The sequence below is a fragment of the Myxine glutinosa genome, chromosome 5 (genome assembly GCF_964187855.1).
Source record: "Myxine glutinosa chromosome 5, kmMyxGlut1.1, whole genome shotgun sequence".
Lineage (NCBI taxonomy): Eukaryota > Metazoa > Chordata > Myxini > Myxiniformes > Myxinidae > Myxine > Myxine glutinosa.
Genome location: NC_136265.1, coordinates 45,205,799 through 45,219,589, shown reverse-complemented (window position 1 = coordinate 45,219,589; position 13,791 = coordinate 45,205,799). Strand labels below are relative to the sequence as shown.

Below are 13,791 nucleotides of genomic sequence, written 5' to 3'. Positions count from 1 at the left end.
TCAAGTGAATCGGATTTTTACGCTCTGTACCCTGACCAGGAAAATGAGACACAAGATACTGACGACATTATGTATTCCCCAGAACAGCAGCACGTGAGAGATCTCATGGGCATGATCGTTGATTAACTTCGAAGATCTGCAAGGACCGCGTCTGCAAAGGGTGGGGGGAGCAAGTTCCGCAGGGGAGGTGACTGGCCCCCTGGCAGGGCAGAACCTCATCTGGACCAGACGCCTTTGTTGTGGATCCGAAACGTTAATGGACTTTCATGTTCTGAGCCCTCAGGTTCCAAGCATGCACCACACGACACGTTCCCCAAATGCACGGGCGAGGCGCTATGTGCGCACGGTATGCCCTTGGGAGACACCCGCATTACACGATTGTCTTTCAATAAAGCCCGATGTGGCACGTTGTCTCTTGAGATACTTTGTCTCGACGAGACAAGAGGAAGGGATGTCAGGTCGCAGATCTGTTACTGCTTAATTGCCCTGTTATGGATGCCGTCAGGCTAAAATATGTTATGTTATAAATGCTGCTTAAAAATGCTATTTCATAAAGTTAATAAAGGTTACCGCTTCGTTTTAGTTTAAAATGAGAAAAAGCTCGCTTCATCCGTGCTGAACGTCTGGCCTCATTGTATACGATGCGCCCCTTGACGGCTGGATAAGTCTAAGTCATAAACCTTCTCTCTTTTCCCAGATGGCGCCCAAACCGCGGGCAGGAGAATGAATAAAATGCGCGCGGAATGTGTAAACTTCACGTAGGATGCTTGGACCGCAGACATATAACCTTTGATAAACGGCCAAAACATTAATTATATTTCGTATAATCACCGCGGCGCTTGAGTTACAATAAATATGCTTTGAATTTATGTTTAAATGAGAAATGTGAACTGAAGGTGCTGTTAACACCTGGGACTCATCAGAACAACCTCATTTACTTTACGGTCTTATCGGAACCAAGAATGCAATTCCCCTTTCAGTGAGTTACATTTTCTGTCACCTCGGAGCCCTGAAAACACATCTGGTCCGGATCCTAACGGTGCGTGCTCCACTCCCCCAAGATGAAAGAACGGATGACGGTGGGGGCTAGGGATAACGGTGGGAGGAACTCTCGCCAGTTCCTTTGTTCTCTCGGAGATTTTCTGATAAACGTGTCCCTATTTAAGCGGACTGTGAATCAATGCATTTTCAGGAAGGCTAGACGTGGCATGAAGCTGGTTCGTGCTGTAGACGTCTCAGTCTCCTCCAGATCTGTATAAGTGGTATTTTAATAAAGTTTCGTCATTCTCAATCTCAAACTGTTGGTGAACTTCTGTTACGATCGCTGAAGAGGTGTTCTCAACATATATATATATATATATATATATATATATATATATATATATATATATATATATATATATATATATATATATTGTTGCGAATATGGAATTTGGCCTCCATATCCGCTTGTAAATATTCCCCTATTTCCCCAATACTCCCCAACTATCCCCAATACCCCATTCCCTAGTCCCATTGTCTGTAAACAACACTCTGTAGAACCGACCTTCCCCTTTTTCCCCCATTAAATGTCGTGCCCAGGTCCACCGCATCTCACGTAGACAACTTTCGGACATCTTGCTAGTTATTCTTAGTCTATGTCAGTTAAGGACTCGTTTCCATTAATTCTGACTCTTCGTTGCACCAGAATGTGATTATATGGCACCAGTAGTGAGTTTAGGACCTTCCCATACCTCTTCCCATCTTCTTCCCCAAACAACAACTACAAACAACAACTACAACAACAACTACAACAACAGAGGGGCGCGGCGCGGGGGGAGTGTGCGTCCTCACACCGGCTCGGTTAGCCGCCATGACCATGCGCTCCACGGGGTTACCACGAAGGGGCTCCTTGTCAGCCCCTCGTCAAGGGCGGAGCCGGTAACCCCCCCGCACGCACCCAATGAGAAGCGACGTGCCGATTCCATCTGGGGCGGAGCTAACGAGCCGAGGGCGTGTCACTCCCCGCCGGATATACGCGGCGACTTACCGGATGTGAGGTGAGATGCGCCTGAACTACGGAGAGCAGAGGAAGCCACCGCCACCCCCAGCGCGACGATACCTCCCCGCATCTTTGGACCGGACCGAACCGGGTCGATTCTGCCCTGAGCCCAGGTGCACCTGGAGCCATCGATCCTGCCTTTCCTTGCCATCAATCCCCGTGTGAGTCAGTTTTTGTCCCGTTTATCTGTCGTCTGTTGGGGTTAATATAAGAGTGTGTCTAAGTGCTTGTCTTTCTATGCTGTCCCTCTTGTAGTTGTAATCTAACCTTCCGCCCTAATATAACCTCCTCCGGAGGTCTTGAGAACTGAACCCTTGGTGTCGTGTCATTTTAATCCAGCCGTTGTGTCCTTTTCCTTCATTGATCTAGCGTAGCGCGACTAGTCAACGTTCGAGCATAATCGGGTAAACTGTGCAGACGTGGTCATACCAAACCGCTCGGTAAACTAACATCCACAACCGCGTCTGTAACAATATATATATATATACATACACACATATCCGTGCAATCATGCAAAACATGGTTTTCATACAAACATATGGGACAAAACCTGACGTTCTTAGAAATATTATGACAGATGATTTGTGTACTACAGTGTTTGTTTTTTCTTATTCAAGGTCTAGGCTCATGGAAGAGCTAGGACACAGAACAGATCAGGACACAACATTAACAAAGGGAACAGCAAGAGAAAGGGGAAACACCAATAGCAGGGTGGAAGGAGAAGGTAGACAGAGACAGACAAACAGGGGGGAAAGGCAAGAACGCAAGGGGTGGACAATATGGAAACATGAGCAAAAAAAAATTGGGGGGGGGGGGGCGATGAGGCTGGATGGGTGTAGAAAGGATCAGGGCTTTGGATGGGACATAACCTGAGATGGTGGTGCACTGCTCTCTTGAAGATCCAGAGGGAAAAATGAGATCATATAGTGTGTGGAAGATGGTTCCACAGGCAGGAAAAGAGAAGAATAAATGAGTTGAGGTGAGCAGTGGTTGTGGATTGAGGCAGTTTCACAAGGAGGGGGTTGATAGTGGAGCACGTGCATCCTGTACATACTTGGGTGGTGGGGGGGGGGGGGGGGGTGAGGGAAGGTGAAGACAAAACATAGAAAGGGCAGAGGGACCAAGACCACAAATGAGGCAGAAGAAGAAAGACCACCGACCTGTCTGTGATGGCAAAGTGATAGGCCCATCGACTCAGCTTCATCGTGTGATTCCAAATAATCTTGAGAGCCTTTGTTTCCACAGTGTCAAGCTGAGGAGGATGTAAGGCAGCCCAGGGGAGAGAGCAGCACTCCATCAAGTTGTGGATGAAAGCATTGTAGTTGGATAGGTACTCAGGTGTGCCAAGGAAGGACTTTGCATGACAGAGAATGCCCAGTTGGATTCTGGCTTTGGAGGCCAACTTTGAAATGCGGCTTGCCCAAGAGAGGTCATGGCTGAAAGTGAGACCCAAGAGATTGAGTGACTGAACCTTTGAGACGGTTTTTAAGTAGATGGGAGGGTTTGCGGAACAGTCCTTTCAGAGAAAGAGAGTGAGTGTGTAGGATTTCTCAGGATTGAAAGACATGTTCCAAGTCATTGACTAGTTTGTGATTTTTTTTTCAAGCTCTGAGGTGAGGGAAGAGGCTGCTGCCTGTCTGTCAGGAGGATGAGGGATGTCATGGCAGAGAGTGGAGCCATCAGCAAAGAGATAGAGGATTTTCCAGAGCGTCTGAAAGACATTGTCAGCGAGATCATATTTAATGACAAATGGACGTTTAATCGTTGCAGCCGCAGTATAAAAGGGCACCGTTTGCCACATATAAAAGGGCCGTATTTGCCACATTTCTCATTTTGCTCTGAACAAATGTGATTAAACATTTTATTGTCAAATACAAGTGAAAAAAATCCAAATACAGTCTGCTTTGGAATGCTTAAAAAAAAACCACAAAAACACCAGTTACCTTTGTCTAAAATACACAACCTAAATAGGAAATGCAAATCTTAATAAACCAAACAGCAAAGCACAAACAATTATATTGAAAGTTAGAAGTCAGCAAACGGTTCAGCGATAAGAAAATGTGAAAATTTACCTGTCCCACATCTCAAATGTACATCTTCAAATCAGAACTCTACCCTCAAAAGTTAGCAATAGCATAATTTCACCAAAATTGTAGATATTCAAATCCTGTTTTCAAATAATTTTGACAGTTCTGTGTTCAAACCTCACAGATTTAAGTGTTTAAACTATTTTGCGATGGAGACCAGAAGCATCCCGGAACCAACCAACATTAACATTAATTTCCAACTGAATGCGATCGTACTCGAGTCGGAACATTCTGCCCATCTTCTCAATCAAAAGAAAAATATATCAGAACGGTGTTACTGCAAAAAGCGCTAATTAAACTCTGTAAGGGGAACTGCAGGGTTGAGGGGGAATGATGCTTGAACGTGGGATGAACTTCCGCTGTAGATAGTCGCAGGCAAATTCCCAGGGTTACCTGCGGGGAAATAGAGGGAGAAGTGAACCAAGAAAATGACAAAAAGGTAAAAGTTGCAAACTATGGACACAGTGACAGGATGGTGGAAGAATAAACATGGTGGTTATTAGGAGCAAGCATTCAAAATCATTAATATTCTATGTGTTTGGAGAGTGCAGTACATAAATCCGTACAAAGAATGATTTTAAAGAAAATAAACAAGACATAATTTGACGTCGCAACGTCGACCGATATGCCCTCGCCCACATTATTCCATCATTATACAAACTTGTACCAAGTTTGATTTAAATCCCTTCAGCTGTTCTCAAGTATCACATTTTTACCTGACACAACCTCTTACCTTTGACCTTTTGACACCATAATCTAATCAGTTTATCTTCGCGTCATTATATGTACATTATACAAGTTTGATGAAGATCCCTTCGGTGTTAAGTTATCGCAGTATATATATATATATATATATATCGCAGTTATCACACACAGACAGGATGGACAGATTCATGGACGGACGGACAATCCGAAAACATAATACCTCTGGCAACTTCATCAGTGGAGGAATAAAAAATGGATGACATGAGAGAATCTGTGACACAGCGTGGTACTGTCATGCCTGCATGAAAATAAATAAGACCGATAGTCCAACAACAGGGTAGACAGGCTTGGATCTGCCGAGTGGAGGATCTGCTGTGCCCCGTCACGTGACCAGATCCTCAGCTCTGATTGGTGGATGTTTGTGAGGGACATACATACACCGGACAGACAAATAAACACTTCCATAAGGCATTGCCTTATGGGCTACAGCATAAAAATATGGTTGCCGAACCACATGACCGATGACATCAATCTTTTTTTTTCTTGACCAATTTATCCCAAGATCACGCTCAACACATTTCATACTGATCAGATCAAGCGTTCTACTTGTCGATTTATGATGTCATAATTAAAGCACCTATGACATCATCATTAACATAATATGTTATTCCACATGGGGAGTACTTTACAATGAGACACCTTTAAATTTTTTTCCATGGAGCGCTTTCGGAGATTATACAGGTGCAAAGTTTTTAGGTTTTTCCAAGATGGCACCCGCACCATGAGACATATGACGTCATAATTATCATTAAAAGGTCTACAGGAGGAGGCGCTCCTATGGTGAAAATTGTGTCAATCGGACCAACGGTTTCAGAGAAAACTAATTTTAAAGGGAATAAACCCGCAAAATGCTGGCGGAGGGGACATACATACATATTGTTACGTTTGTAGGGGGTAGACAATGATTACCTTAGAGCCAGGTAGAGTGTATAGATTACCATGCTCCGTATGTCGTGATGAAGAAGAAGAAACCCCATGTATCATAAGTAGGAAATTCGTTTTGACCGGATGTCGTGTAAGCGCTTATCTTTATTCCCATCACGAGGGGTGGGGTTATGTTAATTAGCCAGGGATTATGGGTAATGAATCCCCTGTATGTAATGGCCTTGGTTATTTTCCCTCTGTTCCTTATGACACAGCAGCACACACACAAGCTAAGGAATCGCGCATTAATGACACTAAATAAAAGTGACCGGAACAAAAAATTGGACAATACCGCTGGCACTGCCAGCCGCTACATCACCACATCAAGCAGGCAGGCTGTGGGGCCACGCCCCGAGGAGAAGTGATTGGTCAGGACACGAAGAGCGAGGAGATGGCACTAGCTGATAGGAGCGGACACGCAGATGTCGCAGGATGACGTCACAGCCTTGAGTACAAAGGAATTGGAGGGCGGACATTTTGTCTCTCTCGGGTCCTAAAGGTGTTGGTGAAAGGTGGACGCATTTCCGTGCTCTACTTTTCTGGGTTTGGTGGCTTGTAGACCTTTTCTGGTTGGCTTGTAGACCAGAGGTGAACGGTTGCCGATAAGCTCTTGCGCTGGGCGACGTGGGTGCTGGTGAGGCGGATGGCGAGTGGCCGAGCATGGCCTGCTCGTTTTGAGTTCGGGGCTGGAAGAGCGAGCTGCGCGCCAAGGCCGTTCCCGCGCACAGATTTCGCGCCAACGAGCGGTTTCCCGCCAAGGACGTGGGGGTTCTGGACGATTCCTGATGAGGTTCAAGAGCTGCTCAGAGCTAAGTGCCCACAAACTAACGCATTTATTTTCACAGTTATTTTTCCCATTGTCTGTATACAAGTCTGTATGGGGGGCACTCCCTTTAGGATACTAGTTTTATTGTGCATTTTCTTGTTTGGTAGCATTTATTTAATTAAACATTTTTACTGTATAATTTAAATCCTGTGTGGGTTTAAATTAATCATCGCAGGTACAAAGACGGCCGGTGGACCCGCGAAGGTAAGTGCTCGTGGCCCTTCTCCCACTCCCCCACACACGTATTCTCCGCTATCTTTTTAACTGAACGCCTCGGGGTTAAAGCTCGTTTGGTCCTCCGTCACCCTGCGGTGTTCACTACAGGGTAGACATGCGACAATATATATGTACACTGGACGGACAGACAAACGCTGTTCCAGACGGCATTGCCCTAAGCCTAAGGCCTAAGCCGTAAAAATTGTGTAACCTTCAACTCAATGGAAGAGCCCCAAGAACCAGAGGTGGACAAGATATTTGGGACATTCAAACCTAGATACTCATTTAAATTTGGAACCGTGACAAATCCACAAAGGACAATTACAAAAATGCATATTTTGTAGTTCTTACTCAAAAAAAACCAAGCACAAAATTTAAAGGAAATGAGCTTAAACATCCCACAATATGATTAAAAATCTAAAGAAGATTCAAAGATTTAATTTGAGACCGTGTGGAGAATGTTCAGAAATAAATCATTTCTCACCTTCAACCAAATGCTGGTAGATCACGACCTGTTGATTATTTCGAACGGCACAGAAGCGACACAAACTGAACACCATTCCTGAAATCTAAAAGGGAGGGGTGGAAGCATTTTCTTCAAGTAAAGTAATATCATTTCAAAAGTGTGAACATAAAACCGCTTCCACCTTTGGAGCCGTATATACTGATTCCGTAATATGCACCAAACATTATAACCATGCAAACGTTAAAACTCTCATGCACAGATTTATCCCATCTCGTCTTCAGTTGTCATACCCTTCCTCCCGTCCATGGTACACGGAATTTTGCGGTGAGGCAGTTGCCATGAAACAACTTGCCTTCGCCTCCTGGAAGGCAAATCCAACGGAAGGCAATCTCATTTCCTTTCACAAAGCCCGGAGGAGCAAGTGTGTGTCTACCCTCAGGAGAGCCAGGAAACATCTCTCTACTCTCAAGACTGAACTCTCAAACCTGTCTCCCTCTTCGAAATCCTGGTGGCGTCTGGTCAAATCTGTTTCTGGTGTTTGTTCCCCCTCCATACCCTCCCTTACCTCAAACGGCGAGACAGCTGACTGCACACGTGAAAAAGCTGAATGCCTCACCCCTGTGTTTGCCCCAAAATCTTGTGTCCCAAACCCATCTCTCTGTTCCCACCTTACCCAGTCGAACCCAACTGCTCCTGTACTCTGTGTCCTTCTCTCCTGACAAGGTGGAGAAGTTTCTGTCAATCCTCGACTCTGATTCTGCAACTGGACCAGACGGCATCAGTCCACAGGTCCTAAAATCCTGTTCTGCTACTCTTTCGCACCCTCTCTCTGTTCTCTTCACCCTCTCTTTTGCTCAAAGTCATCTGCCATCAGCTTGGAAATCAGCCAACATTACTACTTTACACAGCGTGCAAAAACAGAATCTCACAAATGCAAAAACACCTTTGGTGTTTTGGTGCAAAAACAGACCAATCAGCCTGCTCCCAATTATCAGCAAAGTCATGGAATCCATCATTGCTTCGGATATCACATCCTTCCTCTTCTCCAATGGCTTGATCTCTGATCATCAATTTGGTTTCACACAGGTCAATCTACTCTGGACATGCTGCTTCTGCTGTCTCAACAATGGATGGAGGTCCTCAATGCCAAACAGGAAATCAGAGCTGTCTCCCTTGACATATCACGTGCCTTTGATGCGGTCTGGCACCCCGCTCTGCTCACCAAACTCTCCTCCGATGGTATCCATGGGAATCTCCACACATGGCTTGCGGACTTCCTCTCTGGTTGTAGTCAACGTGTGGCCCTGAATGGATTTCTCTCATCTCCCCTTCCTGTTCAGGCTGGAGGTCCCCAATGCAGTGTTCTGGGCCCTGTGCTTTTTCTGGTCTTCATCAATGATCTCTCCGACTCTCTGGAAAATTCTCTCTATCTCGTTGCTGATGACTCCACTCTCTGCTGCTCCATACCTCATCCCTCAGACCAGCAGTCTGCAGCCTCCTCACTCTCTGCAGACCTGGACAAAATCACAGACTGGTCAAACTAGTGGAACATGTCTTTCAATCCTGACAAATCTCACACTGTCACGATGTCTCTCCAAAAAGAACGTCTGGACAACCCTCCCTGGATCTACTTTCTGAACAATCCTCTTGAAGAAGTTTTGTCACTCAAGCTTTTGGGTCTCACTATCTGCCAGGATCTTTCCTGGGAAAACCACATTTCCAAGCTGACGTCCAAAGCCAGTCGCCGACTGGGCATCCTCCGTCGTGCGAAGTCCTTCCTTGGTACATCTGAGCTCCTCACCACATACAAGGCTTTCATCCACAGCTCAATGGAATACTGCTCTCCCCTCTGGCCTGGTGCTCCTGCCTCACACCTAGCTAAGCTTCACGCTGTTGAAATCAGAGCTTTCAGAATCATTGGAATCTCCCGCGATGAAGCTAACTCCGAGGGCCTTTCACTCACTCACCGCAGGAAGGTTGGTGGTCTTTCTGTCTTCAACAGACTCCTCTCCGGCCTAGCTCCCCCAGCTCTGTCTGTGCTCTGTCCCCCAAATATTCCTTCAGGTCGCACAAGCTCTGCCAGCAACCCTCTTATGGTTAAACTGCCAAAAGCAAGACTCTCTGCTCACCTTCACTCTTTCATTCCTCTTGTCTCCCACCTCAGGAACAAACTCCCTCACTCTCTTCAATCACACTCCTCCCTCAAGGTCTTTAAAACAGCTGTTCACCACCATCTCTTATCTTCCCCCATCCAAAACCTTGATATTTTCTACCCACGTTAATTCACCCCAGATCCACTTTTTTGAAATACCGACTTCTTTCCTGTAAGTCCTTGCAGTGTCCTTGCGTTTTTTCCTCTCCCACCCCCCCCCCCACCCCCCCCCCCCTTCCCATGCCTCCTCCACCCAAGCCCCCTCCCTCCCACAAATCTTCCCAAGTCCCTGCTCTCAAATGTTGTACTTGTGTGCTTCCCTCTCTCCCCATCTTGTCTCCCGCTCCCTTTATTACATGTTTTATGTGTCCATTTGTTTTTTTTCTGATTAATGTTAGCTCTTACAAGAGCGTCGATCTTGTATACAAAAAACCCCCCCAAAAAACCAGAGCACGTATTGATGCCTCGCACCGCATGTGAAACACCAGGGTTACAGTTTATACATACTGTCGTGTCAGATGGTTCCATTAACACAGACCGTCTGCACCGGGGGTACAAGACCCCCACGAAGGATCGACACAGTGTTTGAGTTAATGCCTTCAGGTCTTTAAAAGCCTTCTTTATCAGCATTATCAGCTTTATCAGCATTATCTCCAGGTCTTTAAAACAGCTGTTCAACACCATCTCTTATCTTCCCCCATCCAAAACCTTGATCTTTTCTACCCCTGCTAATTTCACCCCAAATCCTCTTTTTTGAAATACCAACTTCTTTCCTGGAAGTCCTTGTGTTTATACTTCTCCCACCCCCCCCCCCACCCCCTTCCCATGCCGCCTCCCCCCAAGCCCTCTCCCTCCCACACATTCCCGATGTCCCTCACAAATATTGTGTTCATGTGCTTCCCCTTCTCTCCCCATCTTGTCTACTGCTCCCCTTTTTATATACTTTGTGTGTTTGTCTGTATGATTTGTTTGTGTGATAAATGTTAGCTCTTTCACGAGCCTCGATTATGTATACAAAATAAAAATATATTAAAAAATGTTCACTGAATTCTAAGATTCCCTAACGTTCACCCAAATGAAGCCGAAATTTGTGCAAGCTGGTGACATTCAGGACGACAATGGTTGTGGCTTTAATATAAACTGCATTAATTTACCAAATCACAGTCCCCAAGGACCATTCAATAGATAACCGTAACTAGTGGTCAGTCGCACGTGAGAAGGATACTGCCTATGTGCACACAGGAAGATGTTTCTTATCGTTAAAATATTTATTACAAGCAGGGACCCGCGGAACATTCTCACAATGTAAAATGTGATTTCAATTACTCAATTCCCGCCATCCTCACAAATCTCAAGTACTCATCTTCATCCTCTGCTTCCCAACCCTGAGTCCTCAACCTCCCCCTCTGAGCCCAAAGTCTTCAATCCTCTCCCCACCACAACTCCCAGCACCAACCGAACACAAAAAATGCGACCGAAACAGCAACTCTTTCATGGTATGGCCTATCACAGTCACCTGTACAACTCACAGCTCACGAGATATGCGGAAACCGCATGGAATTGTAACTCTCAAGTGACCGTGAGCAGCCTAATTGTGCCAATAAATGACTCGGAACCAATTACCTTCTTCTTGATGCATAAATAAGCCACCAATGTCGAGTCTATATTTGTTGTTTCAATAGAATGTCCTTTGAAATTTGTACAGTGTACTTCCGTTTGTCCGATGTCTCCCTCCCCCCTCCCCCTCCCGCCCCCATTACGTATATGGGGAAATTATATACAATGTGTGGGTTTCGTATAACGTTGCAGCTTTTAGGAACACGTCCCCGATGCAAATAGGCAACTTGCTTTATACACATCGTTAAAAGTAAATAATCACAGATGTTTTATTTCACAATGTCGTGAGATTCCCAGAACTCAAAAAAGGCCTTTATAATAACACTCGCAAAGGTACCTGGCATTGCTGGGCAATGCAGGGTCGCTTTGCTGATGGGAATATTGAGAGAGGAGGGGGAGAGAGAGGAGGGGGTGGTAGTGGAGGGGGGATGGGAGTGGAGGGGAGAGAGAGAGGAAGGGGGACAGAGAAAGAAAGAGAGAGGAGAGGAGGAGGGGGAGTAGAGGGAGGGGGAAGTGAGGGGTGTAGAGGTGGGGGAGTGAGAAGAGGGAGGGGAGGGACAGAGGAGGAGAGGGGCAGAGGAGGCGAGGAAGGGGAAGGGACAGGGGAAGGGTGAGGAGGAGGGGATGAACAGGGGAGGTGGGGAGAGGAAGGTGGGAGGGGGCAGGAGGAGGGGAGAGCAGGGAGCAGGAGGAGGGTGAGCTGGGAGCAGGGGGAGGGTGAGCTGGGAGCAGAATGGTTGAGTGGGGAGAGGGAGAGAGGAGCTGAAGAAGGGATGAGTGGGGAGCAGGAGTAAGAGGGCATCAGGAGGAGGAGTGAGCGGGGATCAGGAGGAGAAGGTGGCAGAGTGGGTGGAAAGCAGGGGTGTGTGCCATTATTACCAATAAGCTTGAAGAGCACTCACCTAGTGGCTTAAGCACTCAAGCTAGCACTCCAACAAAACAGTTGACAAGGATGGGTTGCTTTGGCAAGCGCCAGAAAGCTGTTTGGTAACCAAATACATCGCTGGACATCTCGACAGCATACAGTATACAGTATACATAAAAAAGGCTGACAAAAGGACTTTTTTTTTCAATGTACATAAACTCAGTGGTGATGGTGAATGTACGAAAGTGGACGTGGATATTCAAATGTTCATAAAACCTTAAACTTTAAAGTGTATGTGTACATAACTTCTAAAAGAAGTAAAAAAAATCTCTCGGGATTTCCCCCAGTATCCCGACTATTTCATCAGGTACGCAGGCATTTCACGACCAACCCACTTTTCAGCACCCCTAATGGTAATTCTGCGCTAATTAAGCCGTCAGTAATTCTGGAGGAATCAAGTCGTCGGTAATTCTGGAGGAATCAAGTCGTCAGTAATTCTGGAGGAATCAAGTCGTCGGTAATTCTGGAGGAATCAAGTCGTCGGTAATTCTGGACGAATCAAGTCGTCGGTAATTCTGGAGGAATCAAGTCGTCGGTAATTTTGGAGGAATTAAGTCGTCGGTAATTCTGGGGTAATCATGTCGTCGGTAATTCTGGAGGAATCAAGTCGTCGGTAATTCTGGAGGAATCAAGTCGTCGGTAATTCTGGAGGAATCAAGTCGTCGGTAATTCTGGAGGAATCAAGTCGTCGGTAATTCTGGAGGAATCAAGTCGTCGGTAATTCTGGAGGAATCAAGTCGTCGGTAATTCTGGAGGAATCAAGTCGTCGGTAATTCTGGAGGAATCAAGTCGTCGGTAATTCTGGAGGAATCAAGTCGTCGGTAATTCTGGAGGAATCAAGTGGTCGGTAATTCTGGAGGAATCAAGTCGTCGGTAATTCTGGAGGAATCAAGTCGTCGGTAATTCTGGAGGAATCAAGTCGTCGGTAATTCTGGAGGAATCAAGTCGTCGGTAATTCTGGAGGAATCAAGTCGTCGGTAATTCTGGAGGAATCAAGTCGTCGGTAATTCTGGAGGAATTAAGTCGTCGGTAATTCTAAGGTAATCATGTCGTCGGTAATTCTGGAGGAATCAAGTCGTCGGTAATTCTGGAGGAATCAAGTCGTCGGTAATTCTGGAGGAATCAAGTCGTCGGTAATTCTGGAGGAATCAAGTCGTCGGTAATTCTGGAGGAATCAAGTCGTCGGTAATTCTGGAGGAATCAAGTCGTCGGTAATTCTGGAGGAATTAAGTCGTCGGTAATTCTGGAGGAATTAAGTCGTCGGTAATTCTGGGGTAATCATGTCATCGGTAATTCTGGAGGAATCAAGTCGTCGGTAATTCTGGAGGAATCAAGTCGTCGGTAATTCTGGAGGAATCAAGTCGTCGGTAATTCTGGAGGAATTAAGTCGTCGGTAATTCTGGGGTAATCATGTCATCGGTAATTCTGGAGGAATCAAGTCGTCGGTAATTCTGGGGGAAGCAAGTCCTCAGTAATTCTGGGGGAATCTATTTGTCGGTAATTCTAGGGGAATTAAAGCCATCAGGTAATTATGGGGGAATTACGTCATCGGTAAATATGCAGAAATTGTAATCCTGGTGAAACACATGTAAGGGATTACATCAATAAGTGTGTGGTCCTACAGAGAAACATTAATCTGGGTACCCTGCTGTTATCATCCTGTGCCAATATCCTCATCAAATTAGGGCATCTGTTTTGAGTCTGATAAATCAGGACCGAGTCACACCATGGAGTTTTAAAATGATATGTGTTGCTTTCTTGCTTGATGCTCA

General features: G+C 45.8%; 1 protein-coding gene across 2 annotated transcripts in view; it reads right to left on the bottom strand.

Annotated features, from left to right (window-relative positions):
* Nucleotides 1-3,888: 3,888 nt before the first annotated feature.
* The window catches only part of LOC137427571 (CD81 antigen), a 29,760-nt gene continuing 19,857 nt past the window's right edge, over nt 3,889-13,791 (bottom strand). For both annotated transcript variants that reach the window (XM_068117165.2, XM_068117167.2), the window contains exons 8-9: nt 7,344-7,428; nt 3,889-4,521 (exon numbers count right to left, since the gene is read on the bottom strand). In XM_068117165.2, coding sequence (XP_067973266.2) covers nt 4,418-4,521; nt 7,344-7,428 — 189 coding nt within the window. In that variant the 3' untranslated portion in view covers nt 3,889-4,417. The remainder of the gene's footprint in view (nt 4,522-7,343; nt 7,429-13,791) is intronic.